The following is a 20,385-nucleotide window of genomic DNA, read 5'->3' as shown; positions in this document are numbered from 1 at the left end:
GAATCACAGACTTGTTACTGCACAGAAGGAGGCCATTCAGCCCATCATGACTGCACTGGCTCTCTGAGCAATTCACTTAGTGCCATTCTTCTGCATTCTCCCCATAACCCTGCACATTCTTCCTTTTCAAATAACTGTCTAATTCCCTCTTGAATGTGTGATTTGAACGTGCCTCCATCGCACTCTCTGACAGTGCATTCCAGATCCTAACCACTCACTGCATGGAAAGGTTTTTCCTTATGTCACCATTGCTTCTTTCGCCAATTACCTTAAAGCAATTCCCAGTCGTTCTTGATCCTCTCATAAGTAGGAACAGCTTTTCCCTATCTACTCTGTCCACACCCCTCATGATTTTGAATATTGCTATCAGATCTCCTCTCAGCCTTCTCTTATTCAAGGAAAACAGTCCGAACTTCTCCAATCTATCTTCATAAATGAAGTTCCTCATCCCTGGAACCATTCTCATGAATCTTTTCAGCACTCTCTCCATTACCTTCACATCTTTCCTTAAATGCGGTGCCCAGAACTGGATGCAATACTCCAGTTGAGGCCCAACTAGTGTCTTATACAAGTTTAACATAACCTCCTTGGTCTTGTACTCTATGCCCCTATTAATAAAGCCTAGGACACTGTATACTTTGTTAACTGCGCTCTCAACCTGTCCTGCCACCTTCAATGACTTATGCACATATACACCCAAGTCCCTCTGCTCCTGCACCCCCTTTAGAGTTATACCTTTATTTTATGTTGTCTCCATATTCTTCCTACCAAAATGAATCACTTCACACTTCTCTGCATTGAACCTCATCTGCCACTTGTCCGCCCATTCCACCAACTTGTCTATGTCCTTTTGAAGTTCCACACTATCCTCCTCACAGTTCACAATGCTTCCAAGTTTTGTATCATCCGCAAATTTTGAAATTGTGCCCTCTATACCAAGGTTTAGGTCATTAATATATATCAGGAAAAGCAAGGGTCCATCTGTGCCCTCTCATTCTTGATCCTTTCACAAGTGGGAAAAGTTTCTCCCCATCTGCTCTGTTTGGACCCGTCATGATTTTGAATACCTTTATCAAATATCCTCACTGCCTTCTCCTCCAAGGAAAACAGTTACCACTTCTCCAATCTATCTTCATAAATGAAGTTCCTCATCCCTGGAACCATTGTCGTGAAGCTTTTCTGCACTCTCTCCAAGATTGATTAATGTTTTGGGTTGGGACTTTATGTGACAACCCATGTGCAGAAATTCCCTTTTTGACTCTGAATCTTCCCAAATACATCAATGTCCTTTTGTACAAATATGACTTCCTTAGTGATCTGATAAAGTTAGAATAACATCTGCAACAAAATTAATCTTTTCAAATTGTTCATAATGGCAAAAGGTTCAAACTCCAGGGGGCACAAGTTAAGAGTAAGGAACAATATGAGGGGGAACATTTTCACCTACTGGTTGCAAAATAAGTTGCGAAAGAAGTGGATAGTATAAATGAGTTCAACAATCTTTTTGTGTTTTTGAGCAACGATTGAGGACTTTGGTCAGAAGTGACAATAGCACTGATCATTCGCAAAAGAGATTGTCGATCCTTATGAGTTTTCCTTTTCCTAAATATTGTCCATTTTTTAACCATCTCTTTCTGTTCCAGCACAATGAGTGTAGACGATGATGCCAAGTGGTTGGAATGGGTAACCAAGCAGTTTGAAAATATTGCTGGTGAGGGCAAGGAAATTAATTTGGAAGAATTCAAGACAGCACTCAAAGTAAAAGAGGCAAGCATGTGTTCTCAACGCATAGAGAATATATTATGATTGTTGCCAGTACAAAACTCAGTAGTTCTAGATTATTATTGTTGAAATAAGAATAGGAATATAGGGAGATTTTATTCCCTCTGTAGTAAAATAATAGATGTGTTTTATGTTTACATGTTCACAATTTTAATACAAATTACAAGCAGAGAAAATCTTCCTTGCTATGTGTATGTTTATTACTAGGTAATATTCACACAATAGTTGCAGCAGCTTTTATCTTAAACTATGTATGATGTTAATTGTTAAGTGTATATTGAGTATTCTGGGGACTATTCAAAAAGAATTGCCTATTTTATTTGTAATACTGTAATTAGATTTGAATGTGCAATGATGTTTGCCCAATGCTGCACTGTTCTTGTTCTGCTGCAAACATCAAATTTTCTTTCGGAAGCACATTACCAGTGGACAGGATAAAGAAAGAATCATACGGCACAGAGGAGGCTATTCAGTCCATTGTGTCTGTGCCAGCTCTTTGAAAGAGCTATCCAATTAGACCCACTGCACTGTTCTTCTCCACAGACCTGCATTTTTTTCTCCTTCAGTTGTTTATCCAGTTTTATTTTTATTTAGATATACAGCACTGAAACAGGCCCTTTGGCCCAACGAATCTGTGCTGACCATCAACCACCCATTTATACTAATCCTACACTAATCCCATATTCCTACCACAGCCCCACCTGTCCCTATATTTCCCTACCACCTACCTATACTAGGGGCAATTTACAATGGCCAATTTACCTATCAACCTGCAAGTCTTTGGCTGTGGGAGGAAACCAGAGCACCCGACAAAAACCCACACAGACACAGGGAGAACTTGCAAACTCCGCACAGGCAGTACCCAGAATTGAACCCGGGTCGCTGGAGCTGTGAGGCTGCAGTGCTAACCACTGCGCCACTGTGCCGCCCTTTTGAAAGTTACTATTGAATCTGCTTCCACCTACTTTCAGGCAGTGCATTCCAGATCCTAACAAGTCCCTCTACAAATTTTTCTTTCTCATCTCCACTCTTTTTTTTGCCAATTAGCTTAAACCTGTGTGCTCTGATTACTGACCCTCCTGGCAGTAGAAATATTTTCTCCGTATCTACACTTAACAATGTTATTCATAACTTTGAATACCTCTTAACCTTCTCTGCCCTATGGAGAACAACTTGTCTAGTCTCTCCATCTAAGCACATCAGGACATCCCAAAGCACTTTACAACCAATGATTACTTTTAAAAGTGCGTTGGGAAAAAGTGTGGGGGAACTTGCACACAGCAAGGTCCACAAATTTAAAAAAAATAACTTAGCTAATTTCTTTTTTTACTTGGAAGTGCTGGTTGAAAGAGGAATGACACAAAGATTGGCCGAGTGGTTAACAGTGAGGTTGAGTGTCTTAGGTTACAGGAAGATATAGATGGGATGGTCAAATGGGCAGAAAAGTGGCAGATGGAATTTAACGCTGAAAAGTGTGAGGTGATACACTTTGGAAGGAGTAATGTGACATGGAAGTATCCAATGAATGGCCTGACACTGGGAAGTTCCGAGGAACAAAGGGACCTTGGCGTGTTTGTCCATAGATCTCTGAAGGCAGAAGGGCAGGTTAATAGGGTGGTGAAAAGGCATATGGGACACTTGCCTTTATCAATCGAGGCATAGTTTACAAAAGCAGGGAGGTCATGTTGGAGTTGTACAGAACTTTGGTAAGGCCACAGCTGGAGTACTGTGTGCAATTCTGGTCGCCACATTATAGGAAGGATGTGATTGCGTTGGAGGGGGTGCAGAGGCGATTCACCAGGATGTTGCCTGGGATGGAACATTTAAGCTGTGAGGAGAGGTTGGATAGGCTTGGGTTGTTTTCGCTGGAGCAGAGAAGACTGAGGGGTGACCTGATCGAGGTGTACAAGATTATGAGGGGCATGGACAGGGTGGATAGGGAGCAGCTGTTCCCCTTAGTTGAAGAGGGGTCACAAGTTTAAGGTGAGGGGTGAGAGGTTTAAGGAGAACTTGAGGAAGAACTTTTTTACCCAGAGGGTGGTGACGGTCTGGAATGCCCTGCCTGGGAGAGTGGTAGATGCAGGTTGTCTCACATCCTTTAAAAAGTACCTGGATGAGCACTTGGCACGTCATAACATTCAAGGCTATGGGCCAAGTGCTGGCAAATGGGATTAGGTAGACAGGTCAGGTGTTTTAATGCATCGGTGCAGACTCGATGGGCCGAATGGCCTCTTCTGCACTGTATTATTCTGTGATTCTGTGAATGTTGGCCAGGAATCTGGGAATAGTCTCTCCTCGGCATCAAACTGATATTTTGCATCCAATAGGTCAGGCAGATGCGATATTGGCTTAGTACATTATCCAAAAGACAGCACCTCTGACCATATTATACTGCAGTTAATTGATGTGGTGAAGCCTATTATAGGGTTTGAAACCACAATTGCCTGACTTAGAGGTGAGTGTGCAACCTACTGAGCCTAGCTGATATATTAAGGGGGGTTTGTCATTTAAAAGTATAGGGAATTTATAAGCATTTACAAGACCTTGGCTCAGTTGGTAGAGCTTTCAAATCCCACTCAGAGGCTTGAACTCATAAACCAGGCTGACATTCCCAGTGCTGTGCTAAGGGAACACAGAGCACTGCACTGTCAGAGGTGCTGCCTTTTGGATGAGATGTTAAACTGAGGCCTCGTCTGTCCTCTTGGGGCTGTGGAGAAACAGCAAAAAGAAAAAGAAAGACTTGCATTTATATAGTGTCTTTCATGACCACCGGGCACCCCAAAGTGCTTTATAGCCAAAGAAATACTTTTGAAGTGTAGTTACTGCTGTAATGTGGGAAGCGTGGCAAAGATGGAGTGGGACTAATGGATTGCTCTTTCAAAGAGCTGGCATAGCCATGATTGACCGAATGGCCCCTTTTTGTTCTGTATGATTCTAAGAATATTTAGAATCTAAGCAGCAACAATCTAAGTGCGGGCTTGAAATAGACCATACCTAAAATGAAGATGTATGATATGAGGTAGTAATCCCACTGTTCATCATTCTGATGACATTATAAGCTGCAAGAGTGAAGCTTTCTTTTGTTGAAAACCCAGGTGAATGTTCAAAGTGCAGGTATCACCAAGGTCAAAAGCAGCAGGAGACAAGATGAAGTGAATCTATTGCTTCACCAGTATCTTGCTTTCTCTTTGGGAACTAATGTGCTTCCTTTGTTTGCTTTCCTCAGTCTTTCTTTGCAGAAAGGTTTTTCACTCTGTTTGACTCTGATGGGAGTGGCAGTATAAGCTTGGATGAATTACTGAAGGCCCTGAATCTCCTTACTCATGGAAGTGAAACAGACAAACTACGATTCCTTTTCCAAGTCTATGATGTAGATGGTAAGATCTATATCTGAGTATATTCATTGATTGGCATGCCTTTGACAGTAAAAGCATTAGATTTTTGTAGCATATACAACATAATGAAAGTCCCAATATCATGCTGCAATCAATAACTGATTTTCTTGTTTTTTTTAATTGATAGACTTAAATGAGGAGCCAAGATTCCTGTATAGGATCTCTTTAGTCTTGATCTCAGCATTGTGAGAATGCAGGAAGGAGGAAGAGGCTTAATTGAGCTTCAGGAAGAACAAGAGAGAAAAGAAAATTATCCATAGGAACATCAATAAAAGAGAGAGACACACACATAACGGTTGTGATATATTGAGGGAAGATGGACACTCACAGCTGACTAGGTTTTTCTTGCATCCTGCCCAGCAGCATGAGAGATGTGATAGAGTCATAGAGAGATACAGCACTGAAACAGGCCCTTCGGCCCACTGAGTCTGTGCTGACCAACAACCACCCATTTATACAAATCCTACATTAATCCCATATTCCCTACCATATCTCCACCATTCTCCTACCACCTATCTGCGCTAGGGGCAATTTACAATGGCCAATTTACCTATCAACCTGCAAGTCTTTGGCTGTGGGGGGAAACTGGAGCACCCGGCGGAAACCCACAGTCACAGGGAGAATTTGCAATATTGGAGCTTGTTTAGATATGGGAGTAACATTTAAGTATCAGGTGGACTTAAATTATTTAGGGACTTAAGTCTCACTGAGGGGGAAGAAAAACTGTGTGCTTGTCACGTAATAATGAAGTGCTTTGGGAGCCAAGCTTTAGTAAAGAAGGAAACATGAATATTGCACCTGCGATATCAGCAGTGAGGCTAAGAATTGCAATCATTGAAAAAGGAGTAAGGGTGAAGCTATCGAAAGGAAGATGTGCTAAATGTTAGTTGGATGTGTTGAAGACATGAAGAATCCGTGTTTTTGAAAGGAATAAGATATTTAGTACTCCATCAAAGAATAGGAAGATCAAGGTGTAGCAATTACATCAACCAACACACTTGCCCTCTTCCCTGGTTCCTCATTGTGCTGAAATCAAACTCATCGTATCATCTCCTGTTCCAACTCACTCTTTCTCAGGATCTCAAAAGTTGTTCAATATCTTGGCGGTGGGTGTTAAAATCCACTTTGGCAGAGTGCAAAATAGGTGGTAATGGATTTCAATGGTAAGGAAAATTGGATGGGGTGGTTAATAGACAGTTGATTAGTGCCCTTTGCAAAGTGAATTTCACCTCCATTATCTCCCTCAGCCATTTCTTCATCTTACAATTGATGAGCCTTTAAAACACATGCTTGGCATCATCACCAAACATCACTTTCTGATTCACTTCATCTTGTCTCCTGCTGCTTTTGACCTTGGTGATACCTGCACTTTGAACATTCGCCTGGGTTTTCAATAAAAAAAAGCTTCACTCTTGCAGCTTATAATGTCATCAGAATGATGAACTGGGATTACTACCTCATATCATAAATCTTCAATTTATGTATGGTCTATTTCAAGTCCTCACATAGACTACTTCCTGTAATCATTTCCATGCAACCATTGATATATGTATAACCATCCAATCATCCTTGTAACTGACTGCCATAGGCATAGTTTTGTATGAAGTCATTTGAACTCCTCAGGTACATTATTGCTTTGTGATCACTCCAAGTTATCCATTATTCTCTATACAACACAATGATATCCTGCTTTCATGGTTAATCAGTTTGATTACTCATTTGAGTAGTAATTGTTTGCTTATGAGCTTGTTTCTGATATTACAGAAACTACATGATGGAAACAGGCCGTTTGATTCAGCCAGTCCATACTGGTGCTTATCCTCTACACAAACAGTAGTCCTAATTCCATGTGCCCTCCCTGTTCCTATATCCCTTTATAAATACTTTGCTTCAACAACCTATCTCACCTCTTCTTAAATGTTAACATGATTTCTGCTTCAATCAGAAACTCCAATCGTGCGGACCACAGCCTCACAATCCTGTGTGTAAAAATATTTCCTCTGCTCTATGTCCCAAATCTCCTACAACAACAACATGCATTTTTGTGGCACCTTTAACATGCTGAAATGTCCCAAGGAGTTTCACAGGAGCTTATCAAACAAAATTTGTAGCCGAGCTACGTAAGGAGATATTATGACAAGTGACCAAAAGCTTGATCAAAGAGGTAGGTTTTAAGAAGTGGCTTTAAGTAGGAGAGCGAAATAGAGATAGAGAGGTGGAGAGGTTTGGGGAAGCTTAGTCCCCAGGCAGCTGACAGCGTGGCTGCCAATGGTGGAGCGAAAGAAATCAGGGATGCACCAGAGGCCAGAATTGGAGGAGTGCAGAGATCTTGGAGGGTTGTGAGGCTGGAAAGAGATAGGAAGAGGCAAGGCCATTGAGGGATTTGAACACATGGATACCATTTAATCTTGTATTTATGACCCCTTATTCTATATCCCTTAATAACTGGAAACAGTCTGTTCCTCTCAAACTTCAAACATCTCTCTCAAGTCATCTTGTAATCTCTTATGTTCCAATGAAAACAGCCCTGGCTTACTATTGCTGTAACTGTATCAAATCACAGGAAGTGGTTCCATAGACCCTGATGAATTACGCATCGTCCTCAAATCCTGTTTACGGGAAAGTGCCATTTCATTACCAGAGGAGAAGCTCGATGACCTCACGCTGGCACTTTTTGAATCCGCTGATAAAGACAACAGTGGCGCCATTACCTTCGAGGAGCTCAAGGAGGAGCTAGAAAGCTTTCCAGAAGTAATGGAAAACCTGACAATAAGGTAATGTTGGAAGAATGAATTTCGTTTCAGTCCAATTTCCTAGCCAGTCCCAATCCACAGCACAAACTGCTCATATTTTGGGCCTGACCTGCACTAAATTTTCAGCCTCACCTGATAAGATTGATAGATTTCAACAAATGGAATTGTAATACTGGAAGAGTAAGAGAGGTGCTTCTGAGATTGATGGTAAATTAATTGTTGGGGCAAAGAAGATGAAGCTTTAACCCGCATCTAACCTGCACGATAACCGACCCTCGACTGCCTGGTTCACTCGGGTCGCCAATGCTCTTTGGATGTCTTCCTGGAGGATTCATCACACGATTCCCATCTCCAACCCAGTGAAACAACTTTTTTCTCCCACCTCCAATTTCTATACCACTAATAAATGAAAGTGTTCAAAGAAAATGGATAAAGCACAATATTTTTTATTGTCCCTATGATTTTTCCCCTGGGTGTTGTTCACATCAGTACCCTGGAGATTAATCTTTAATTTCAATGCTGTAGAGTTGGAAACCCTATGATCTAGACACTGGGCACCAACATTGGAAACTGTTCTTTCCCTAATGTCAACATCCTCACTTTAAAATTTGTCCAAGGAAAACTTATAGTGATAAGAATGTAACTTCTCTTCTTAATTTTTCTGAAGACACTAGGGATGATTTTCAAATGGGACCCAAAATGGATGGAATGACTGTCCCGCCCACCAGTTGGTGCAGCATGAGGTCTGAGCTATGTTGCAAGCTGGGACTCATTAACATGTTACCAGCGTCAGCAGTGGAACAGGGTATTTTTGGGGACCCACTAAAAGAAAAAAGAAAAAGTTGTGTTCTTTTTTTGTGCGCCCTCTCTTTTAAAGACCGATGGTTTGGCCGCTCAATGCCTGGTAAAAATTGATGGAGCAGCACACTCTCCGTCCATTTGTACCTGAAGATTGCAATTGGGGTCCCATAACCTTTCCTGATTTGAATATCTAAACAGCTGTTTGGGGGACGCAGCCTGCTTAAGCATTTACAGGCCTGTCAGAATGCCTTATCAGGCAGGCCTTGGGCATTAATGGGGCAGCCCTCAATTTTCAATTGTTGGCCACCCATTTTTCAAAAATGGTAGCTGCTGGCAGGTGAAGATCAACCCCAGTGACTCTTGCTGAGAGACATTCTGCACTAGAGGTCATGCTAGCCCTCCGCCAACTTACATAAGCAGCAGATCTTCATGCGCGCCATAGGGTAACACAGTGATGTCCAATTGTATCCTCACCCAACACCTCACCCCCTCTCCCCACCCCAGGTGCACTCCCACAAGGGACCACAGAAGCAGGAACCTTGGCTACCTTTCCCTTTTCTCACTCCAAGGATCCTGAGGCCAATTGTAGTTCCATCCCAGCGGAGCATCCCTGTCTCTGCCTATATCAAAGATTGAATCTGTAACCTTCCCGCATGGCTATGGGCACATGCAGTGGACTCATTCAATCTTCCACACACCTTCAATTTGAGCAGAATCACCCACTGGCTCCATCAAGACACTCAACCAAGCGGAATGAAAGGTGAAATTTGTACAGAAGCTCCATGCACTACTTTAACATTTGCAATAAATCCTCTAATTGCTTTCAGCAACAGGGATGTTTAATTAAGCATAGATGAGAAGCTATATTGTAAGCAAGTGTGTGATGTCTTTGACAGTTAAAACAGTTAATTATATTTACATGTCGGTGACAGAAAGAGCCTGAGATCTAAGTGTGTGTGTGTGTGTGTGGTGAAGAACTCCTGCTGGTTAATATGGAACTGTGTAGAGTTGGACTGTCAAATCGATACATGACCTTTATTCCAACGCTTTAAGGTGTTCAGGTGAAATTGCAAAGGTCTAAAAGCAGCCATTTAAAGACTGATATTCAAATCAGATAGTCTGTGTGTGACACCTTATGCTACACTAATACTTTAAAGAGTAGACATGTAGACTTTCAAAGGTTTTTTTTTATCACAGGAGTGCAGCCAGCTGGATGGATTGATCTCCCACAGTCTGTGCTTCAATAGCAAAAACAGACCAAGGTTCCAGGGACAGATGGCTCCCTGAAAAACTGTCTCTATGATTCTGCTGCCAATGCAAGGAGCTGGTTTCTTTGATGCTAACAGGTCCCCCGTGTTGACTCTCTCGGGTAGATCTTAACTTTGAACAGCAGAGTCCAAGGCGCCTCCAGAGGAGTTCCTGCTCTGAGTGTAAGAATGGGAGGGTGTGGCATCCTGAAACAGTAACCTGGTGCAAAGTTGCCCAATAAATACAACTACATTATACCTCTCTATATTGTCGCTTTGAGAACTGTATGATCCTACATGCACCAAAAGACCCTTCACTCATCATGATTTGTAGGGGTACATGACCTGACTGATGCTGTGTTAAAACATTCACAGGGGGATTTAGTACAAATGCATTAAGCACTCGTGCAAGAGCAGTCGCAGGCAGAAAATATACCCTATCATCTCTAATGATTTGAAGTAAAGTCCATTAAGCATTAGCCGGCAATAATTAAACCATTTGTATTAAAGCCTGGCTACCCGACTCGAACCCGACCAAACCTGACTACATGTGTAGGGTTCGGGTCCGGTCGGGTCTATATTCGGTATCCAGCATTCGGGATTGGGCAGGGTCGGGTTCAGGTTGGCTGTGGTCAGGTTTTGTTTTGTATTGTTTTCTTTTTAATCTATATTTTGATGTGATTTTATTTTTCTGTATTAATAACATGCTTGATATTTTCAGATTGGGTTGGACATGAAAAACGTTGAAGGACTCGGGCCCAGCTCGGGTTTGGGTCGGCTGTGGTCGGGTCGGGCCCGGCTCGGGTTTTAATTTTATACCCGAGCCAGGCTTTAATTTGTATTAAATTTCTTTGTCTACTATTTTAATGGAGGGTATAAATGTGTTAGCACCTCTGTTAAAATACCAGGGGAAAAAATTTTCATACAGATATGTTAAGTGTTCACCAAGGTATGAGACAACATGTAACAGAAAACTTTATGTGACAAGGACAAACAAACATGAAGCATTTTTCACATGATAAATAATTGCTGCTGTCGAGCTTTAACACTGAAATGTGCTTTCCCTGAACCAGTGTAGATTAGGATAAAAAAATCATTTTTGTGATTGTGTTTTTACTATAATCACAATTCAAACTGGCCTGGTACAGTTAACTTCACTGGTTTGTTTTATGCAGACAAGTCTACATTCAACTTATTGCTTATTGTACACGAATGTACTGGTGCAGAGGGAAACTAGCAATGAAAGTGGCGAGCTGCATCGGTTGATCTTTTTACATAGAATTACAACTAGTGTACAGTATAGAAACAGGCCATTCAGTCCAACTGGTCATTGCTGGTGTTTATGCTCCACACAAGCTTTCTCCCACCCCGTTCATCTAACAGTATCAGCATAACCTGCTATTCCTTTCTCCCTCATCTCCCTTTATCCCTTCTCCCTTTATCTAGCTTCCCCTTAAATGTTTCTATACTATTTGCCTCAACTACTCATTGTGGTAGTGAGTTCCACATTCTCACCACTCTCTGGGCAAAGAAGTTTCTCCTGAATTCCCTATTGGATTTATTAGTGACTCTAGTTTTAGTCTCCCTCACAAGTAGAAAAATCTTCTCAATGTCTTCCCTATTAAACCACTTCATAATCTTAAAGACCTCTATCAGGACACCCTTAGCCCTCTCTTTTCTAGAGAAAAGAGCCCCAGCCTGTTCAATTTTTCCTGATAGGTATAACCTCTCAGTTCTGGTATCATCCCTGTAAATCTTTTTTGCACCTTTTCAAGTGCCTCAATATTCTTTTTATAATACGAAGATCAGAACTCTTCACGGTACTCTAAGCATCCTGTCATTTGCTGAGATTGGGAACTTTCCCGTATAGCTCAGCATCGGCCGCGTTTGTGTTTGAAAACAGGTACAGTGTTATGGAGTGAGCACAGCAGTGGGATTAGTCAGCTAATCCCAATGTCCTGACAAAGAGTCAGCAGACACAATGGGCCAAATAGCCTCCTTCTGCATTATTAACTTCAAACTTAAATAGAGAGGGGATATGTGAAAAGTATGCGTGGAAATAAACTGAAAGCTATATGTTTTAGTGAACTAATATGTCTGGAAGGAGTGTGGTAAATTTCTGTGCTGGAGTTTTCTTTCAAGTGTGAATCTTGAATGCCAATGAAATTCAGCATCTCCAGCAAGTGGATCTCAGAATGTCTCCGAGATAGAAAGCCTCAGTTCCAATCTCAGGATAGAAAAGTTGAACAGGGAAGTCCACTGTAGACCACACTATCAGCTCACACAGGGTGGCATTAATATCAGCCTTGGGAAGTCAACAGTTAACACATCTCACTCCACTGAAAGAGGACACAGCATATTTGTAATATTTTTCTCTTCCTACAGTGCTGCCAACTGGTTAAAACCACCGACTACAGAGAAATGCACGAGGCAGACCCCACGGTATCTGACACCAGCCTACTGGCACAATAATAGCCGTAAGCTGCTCTTCATGTGTTGTTACCTCCTAGTTAACATCTTTCTTTTCACGTTTGCTGCCATGAAATATACCAGCTATGGTGGATGGATAATGTTGGCAAAAGGCTGTGGGCAGTGCCTTAACTTCAACTGTACCTTCGTCGGGGTGAGTACTGACACATTCCTATTGAAAGCAAATCTTTTTACTGTGACTTTACATCATGGGGAAAAGAAATCTCTTGGATTTACACGCTACTTTAGCAGGTTAATACACCACTCAGTGTGTCACTGAGCCACACAGGACAGGGGAGGTCCTTGGACTGTGCTGAGTTAATTTCAGCCAGGATAACAGTAGATGTGCTCGTACTGGCTACAATGATTTAGTTATAGAGTAAAAAATCAATCAGGGTTCCTGTTCCTGAGTGCTCTCTAATAATTGCTGATAATCGCCACGCACACAGCTGAATACTTTGCTGACTCTCAGGGGCTCATTTTGAGCGATAGTGTAAAACAGGCGACTGAAAATGGAAATGAAGGGCTGAATTTTAACAGCCCTATGTGACAGGCTGGGAGGTGGGTGGGCTGGTAAGATGGCGAGGGAGGAGAGCTCGACCTCTTTCTGCCACCATGGCGTATTACCAGTGGCGGGAATCTCAGTGGTGCGACTGCCCACTGGGTGGTCAATTGAGCCAATTAAGTGCCCAATTAAGGTTATCCCTGGGGCCTCCCAACAGGTTCCCGGACTTTGGGGAGGGGGCCCTTCTTCATGGCCACTCCATGACTCATGGATGTGTCGCCCCTTGGCTAAGGCATCGCTGCTGGAATATGCCACCGCCCCCCAACACACCGATGGCAGACCCTGACTTGCTCAACAAGACTTACCTTTATACGACGGCACCTCGGCATTGAGACGCCCTCTCCTTCATGCTGCACCCTCAGCAGTGGCCACCTCTAACGGTGGCGCTGTCGAGCTGCCAACCCTCTGATTGGTCCGGCAGCTCCGGGAAGTGGACCGCCACCATAATTGGACGGCAGTCCTGGTGGCAGCTTCTTAATGGGTTGCTGCCACTAAAATGCTGCCCCCGGGTCCTGTCGCCCACCGGCGTGAGGTCAGCTGCCACTTTTGGTCCTGGCGCTGGGACTTCTCAACATGTGAGCAAATTCAGACCAAAATCTGGGAAGAATGTGTAACAGGCAGCTGATCCGATACATCCCCAAGTCAAAATTGTCCTCTCACTGTCTTTGCTCACATATGAAAATGACCACTTAAAGGCTGCTGACCCGTTTGTGACCCCACCCCCCTAGCACCAGTCAGTGCCTTTAGGACATAAGAGGAGATTTAATAGAGGTGTTCAATATCATAAAGGGTTCTGATAGGATTAATTAAGGGAAACTGTTTCGAGTGTCACAAGAGCGGGTTACCAGAGGACACAGATTTAAGGTAATTGGAAAATGAAGCAGAAGTGAGATGAGAAAGATTTTTTTACTTAGCAGTTTGTTATGACCTGGAATTCATTGAATGAAAGGGAAGTGGAAGCAGATTCAGTATTAGCTATCAAAGGGAATTGGATATACATATGAAGGGGAAAATTTTGTAGGGCTAGGGGAAATTGCAGGGGAGAAGGATTAATTGCAGAGCTCTTTCAAAGAGCCAACACAGACATGAAGGGCCGAATGGCCACATTCTGCACTGTACCATCCTATGATAAAATTGAGAACATTGGCAGAAGGAGAAAGAAAATTAAAATGAAAAGCGATGGCTGAACGACTGCTGTATTCAAGATTACAAGAGTTCCACTTCTTTAAAAAGCCAGTTCAAACTCTGCACCATCAGTGAGCTAGTGCAGTCAAGCAAAATAAGGCTCTTCCACTCAGGAGGAATGTCGAACCACACAAGTCTGATACACCTCTTGGCCAACCGGAGAGAACCATTGGCAGGAGCCGATCTTGTGGCTGCCCACCCTGGATGTTGTCTTGCAGACCCCCCTACCTGCCAAGAATGAGGCATATTAATTTTGTCATATGAACATCGATTTTTAAACTGATGCTGGAGTGAAGAAATGACTTGCTTGAAGATCACCAGACACTGGGCTGGAAGGACATTTGCATACTAAGAGATGCTGCTTGTGGAGACAAAGGGCTATTCCCTGCTCCAATTAACTCAAATGGATTTTGATCACCAGACATTGAAGGTGTAACGAAGTGCATTCCAGGCCCTACTAAGATGATACAATCCACAGAACCAGGACTGGTTAAACCAGAAGGTCACATGACTAACTGGCTGGTCCAGGTATTTTGAACTAGTCACAGGACAGTTTGAATTCAGAATGCAGTGTGCAACTGAAGCTGAAACAAGCAAGTCTCTCGCCTGCTTGGCTCTCTCTCTCTCGCTTTCTCCCCAAGCCACCAGACCCACGGAAGACACGTAAACCTCAAGAGAGAAAAGACTCCTGCATCGGAACAAGTTGAAGCGTGAACTGGGCCCCAACAAATTGCAAGACTTACCAGCAACCAAAGACTCCACATTGAACTTAAAGGACTGTAACTACCAGATATTGCCTCAAACGTTGCCCGTTTATTCCTTCTACTTCTTTCTGTCTCTATCTGCGTGTATGTTTATCATGTATGCATGCCAGCATGGTCGCATCGCATGTTCGTAGTCGTTAACCGGATTAGAGTTTAAGATTAATAAACTTCTATCTTTCTTGTTTAAACCTAAGGAAACCTGTTTTATTTCTTTGCCTTACAATTGGAGCAGTGAACAAGGATTCACTAAGGGGGAGCTAAAAACACGGTGTTTTAAAATTAAACCCTGTAACAGTTAAACAAGGCAAAGGCTGAGAGGGAACCCCTAGATCCCTCCTACCTGGTCGACACAATGTCGTTCATGATCCAGGAAGATGGAGAATGAAATAGCTTGAAAATACCTTGTTAAAATAATAAGGCCTAACTAAATAGGCCAGTTGATGTTGAATCTGATGGGAATTCATAGTATTTTTAGTATTCACAACATGGAAACAGGCTATTTAGTCCAACTAGTGCATGTTGGTGTTTATGTTCCTAATGAGCCTCTTCCCCACCCTTCATCAAATCCCAACAACATATCCTTCTATTCCTTTCTCCCTTATCTGTTTATCTAGCTTCCCCTTAAAGGCATCTATGCTAGCTGCCTCAAGTACTCCCTGTGACAGTGTGTTCCACTATCTGGGTAATTAAGTTTCTCCTGAATTCACTATTAGATTTGTTAGTGACTATCTTATATTTATGGCCTCTAGTTCTGGTCTACCCTGCAAAGGAAACATTTAAGAAAGACAAGTTAATCTGAGCAGGACCTCTGAACACCTTTGTGTTAAGTGATCATTGTTCCTGTTATTATTTATGCTACAGGAATTTTAAATGATTTTAGCCAAACCTTAAGTACTTCTCCATGTTAAAGGTCCTTATGCTGCGCCGATGTCTGACCTGGTTAAGAGCAACCTGGGTGGTGCGGGTTCTGCCCTTGGACCAACATATACTCTTGCACCAGCTGGTGGGATTTGCCATATTTGGACTGAGTATTGTACATGCTATTGCACATGTTGTGAACTTTGGTAAGTGTTCAAACACAGTGACAGACATGTTGTTTACATGTTAAAGATCTTTGTAAAATAAGAAAGTGTTTTCAATCAGTTTTTGAAAGTGAGCTTAAAGATCAGGATTTCTTTCAAAGAGAACAGTTAAACTATCTGTATGATTTTGATTGTTCCGCTACTAACTAAGCTCGTGGCAGATCCTTGAACTCAAATCCTGCCCAATCCCCACTTCCCTTGATTAATCCCTTAGAGTCCAAAAATCCATTGATCTCAGCCTTGAACATACTCAAAGACTCAGCATCCATGGCCCTCCAGAGTAGAGAATTCCAAAGATTCACAACTCTCTGAGTGAAGAAATTTTTCTTCATCTCCAACTGAAATGGCCATCCCTTTATCCCGAGACTATGACCCCTAGTTCTAGACTGTCTAGCCAGGGGAAACAGCTTCCCAACATCAACCCTGTCAACCCCTCTCAGAATCTTATGTTTCAATGAGATCACCTCTCATTCTTCTAGACTCCAGAGATTATAGGTCCATTCTACTCAAATTATCCAAACATGATAGTTTTATACTGTATCACCAATCAAACTTCTGTAATCTTTATTTATACATTTTGATTTTTTTAAATGTTTGTCAAAGAGGCAGTTGCAATAGCAGAGGAATGGACTTTTCTACATGAATACTTACAATTCTGGAACCACTCAGCAGGTCTGACCAAAAGTCACTGACCCGAAACGTTAACTCTGCTTCTCTTTTCACAGATGCTGCCAGACCTGCTGAGTGGTTCCAGCATTTCTTGTTTTTATTTCAGATTTCCAGCACCTGCAGTATTTTGCTTTTATAATACTTACAATTCGTCAGTCTAGAGTAAAGCTTCAAAGACATCATTTAATCAGAATCTTAGATAAACTTTTACTGTACCCAGTGTTACGTCTTCATTTCCTGAACTTGCTGAATGAGAATGCAAATTCGGATCTTTATCCATAACATCAACTTGTGTTTATATAATGCGTGGCTCAAAGACTGGTGTGGTAGAAGTGGATTCCGGGTCGTGGGGCACTGGCACCAATACTGGGGAAAGTGGTGGCTGTACTGTTGGGACGGTCTACATCTGAACCATGCTGGGGCTGGTGTTCTAGCGAGCCACATAACTAGGGAAGTAGAGAGGGTTTTAAACTGAATAGTGGGGGCAAGGGATCAAATTTGGGAAGATATGGTAAATCAGGAGTAGAGACAAGGCAAGAGAGAAAGGTATTAATATGAGAAATGATAAACAGACTGTGACAGGAAGGGACAGAGTGTACAAATCTATGAGTAAATCAACAGTAAGGCTAGAGGTTACAAAAATAATAAAAGGACAAAACTAGAGGTTCTGTATCTGAATGCACATAGCATTCGAAATAAAACAGATGAACTGAGAGCACAAATAGAAATAAATAAGTACGATCTGATAGCCATTACAGAGACATGGCTGCAGGACGACATAGACTGGGACCTGAATATTGAAGGGTACATGGCATTTAGGAAGGACAGGAAGCTAGGAAAAGGTGGAGGGGTAGCTCTGTTAATTAATGATGGTATTAGCGCAATAGAGAGGGATGACCTAAGTTCAGGAGACCAGGATGTAGAAGCAATTTGGGTAGAAATGAGAAATCATAAAGGCAAGAAGTCACTTGTTTGTGGGAGTGGTGTACAGGCCACCTAACATTAACCACACTGTAGGACGAGGTATAAAGGAAGAAATAATGGCAGCTTGTCAGAAAGGTACAGAAATAATTGTGGGTGATTTTAACTTACATATAGACTGGAAAAAGCAGACGGGGCAGAGGTAGCCTAGATGAGGAGTACATAGAATGTTTTCGGGATAATTTCTTGGAACAATACATTCTGGAGCCTACCAGAGAGCAGGCTATACTAGACCTGGTATTGGACAACGAGATAGGATTAATTAATGACCTCATAGTTAAGGTGCCCCGAGGTAGCAGCGATCATAATTTGATTGAATTTTACTTTCAGTTTGAGCGAGAGAAGAGTGGGTCCAAGACTAGTATTTTAAACTTAAATAAGGGCAATTATGAAGGCATGAAAGCAGAGCTAGCTAAAGTGAACTGGCAAATCAGGTTAAGGGATAGGTCAATAGAGATGCAGTGGCAGACATTTAAGGGGATATTTCAGAATACACAGAATAGATACATTTTAATGAGAAAGAAAAATTCCAAGAGTGGGACCCGCCATCCATGATTAACTAAAACAGTCGCGCAAAGATGGGAGGCAGGTCAGAAGATTGGACAGAATATAAAAAATAGCAAAGAATGACTAAAAGATTGAGAAGGAAGGTAAAATTAGAGTACAAGAGAAAGCTAGCTAGAAATATAAAGACAGATAGTTAAGAGTTTCCATAGATATTTAAAAAAGAAAAGAGTTAACAAAGTGAGTGTTGCTCCTATAGAAAGTGAGTCTGGGGAATTAATAATGGATAATGAGATGGCAAATGAATTGAACAGGTATTTCACTATTGAGGATACAAGTAACATCCTAGTATTAGCTGTAAGTCAGGGAATAGAGGGGAGGGAGGAACTCAAGAAAATTACAATCACCAGGGAAGTGGTACTGAACAAATAGTTGGAGCTGCAGGCTGACAGGTCCCCGGGTGCTGATGGACTTCATCCTGGAGTGTTAAAAGAAGTGACTAGTGAGATAGTTGATGCGTTAGTTTTAATTTTCCAAAATTCCCTAGATTTAGGGAAGGTTCCATTAGATTGGAAAATAGCAAATGTAACTCCTTTATTCAAAAAGAGAGGGAGACAGAAAGCAGGAAACTACAGGCCAGTTAGCTTGACATCTGTCTTAGGGAAAATGTTAGAAGCTATTATTAAAGGTGTTATAGCAGGGTATTTAGAAAAATTCAAGGCAATCAGACAGAGTCAATATGGTTTTGTGAAAGGGAAATCATGTTTAACCAATTTATTGGAGTTCTTTGAGGGAGTTACATGTGCTGTGGATAAAGGGGAACCAGTGGATGTATTATACTTAGATTTCCAGAAGGCATTTGATAAGGTGCCACATCAAAGGTTATTGCAGAAAATAAAAGCTCATTGTGTAGGGGGTAACATATTGGCATGGATAGAAGATTGGCTAGCTAACTGGAAACAGAGAGTAGGCATAAATGGGTCATTTTCTGGTTGGCAAGATGTAATGAGTGGTGTGCCACAGGGATCAGTGCTGGGGCCTCAACTTTTTACAATTTATATAAATGACTTAGACGAAGGGACCGAAGATATGGTTGCTAAATTTGCTGATGACACAAAGATAGGTAGGAAAGTAACTTGTAAAGAGGCAATAGGGGGCTACAAAAGGATATAGATAGGTTAAGTGAGTGAGCAAAGACCTGGCAAATGGAGTATAATGTGGGAAAGTGGGAAATTGTCCACTTTGGCAGGAAGAATAAAAAAGAAGCATATTATCTAAATGGTGAGAGATTGTAGAGCTCTGAGATGCAGAGGGATCTGGGGTCCTAGTGCATGAATCGCAAAAGGTTGGTATGCAGGTACAGCACATAATTAGGAAAGCTAATAGAATGTTATCATTTATCGCGAGGGGAATTGAATACAAAAGTAGGGAGGTTATGCTTCAGCTATACAGGGCTTGGGGAGACCACATCTGGAGTACTGTGTACAGTACTGGTCTCCTTATTTAAGGAAGGATGTAAATGCATTGGAGGAAGTACAGAGAAGGTTTACTAGACTAATAGCTGGAATGGGCGGGCTGTCTTACAAGGAAAGATTGGACAGGCTATCCACTGGAATTCAAAAGAGTAAGAGGTGACTTGATTGAAACATATAAGATCCTGAGGGGTCTTGACAGGGTGGATGTGGAAAGGATGTTTCCCCTTGTGGGAGAATCTAGAACTCGGAGTCACTATTTAAAAATAACCCATTTAAGACAGAGGTGAGGAGAAATTTTTTCTCTTAGAGGGTCGTGAGTCTTTGGAATTCTCTTCCTCAAAAGGCGGTGGAAGCAGAAGTTTTGAAAATTTTTAAGGTAGAGGTAGATAGATTCTTGATAAGCAAGGAGGTGGAAGGTTATCGGGGGTAGTCGGGAATGTAGAGTAAGCAATTCAGCCATGAACTTATTGAATGGCGGAGCAGGCTCAAAGGGCTGAGTGGCCTACTCCTGCTCCTAATTCATATGTTCGTATGTATTGTGCCTTTATCACCATAAAATGTCCCAAGGCACATCACAGGAGCATCATCAAATAAAATTTGACACCGAGAGATATTAGGGGAGATGTCCAAAACCTTGGTCAAAGATTTAGGTTTTAAGGAACATCTTGGAAGAGGAGACCGATGTAGAGATGTGGATATTTTAGGGTAGGAAT

The 20,385-nt window shown here is 42.0% G+C and overlaps 1 protein-coding gene across 1 annotated transcript in view; it reads left to right on the top strand.

Moving 5' to 3' along the window:
- Positions 1–1,647: 1,647 nt before the first annotated feature.
- Positions 1,648–20,385, top strand: part of nox5 (NADPH oxidase, EF-hand calcium binding domain 5) — a 54,071-nt gene continuing 35,333 nt past the window's right edge. Inside the window, exons 1-5 of the mRNA XM_068018360.1 lie at positions 1,648–1,767; positions 5,009–5,159; positions 7,741–7,951; positions 12,364–12,601; positions 15,872–16,025. Coding sequence (XP_067874461.1) covers positions 1,648–1,767; positions 5,009–5,159; positions 7,741–7,951; positions 12,364–12,601; positions 15,872–16,025 — 874 coding nt within the window. The remainder of the gene's footprint in view (positions 1,768–5,008; positions 5,160–7,740; positions 7,952–12,363; positions 12,602–15,871; positions 16,026–20,385) is intronic.

This window comes from Heterodontus francisci, chromosome 38 (genome assembly GCF_036365525.1).
Source record: "Heterodontus francisci isolate sHetFra1 chromosome 38, sHetFra1.hap1, whole genome shotgun sequence".
In the NCBI taxonomy this organism is placed as follows: Eukaryota; Metazoa; Chordata; class Chondrichthyes; order Heterodontiformes; family Heterodontidae; genus Heterodontus; species Heterodontus francisci.
This window is presented reverse-complemented; position numbering and strand designations above follow the sequence as displayed.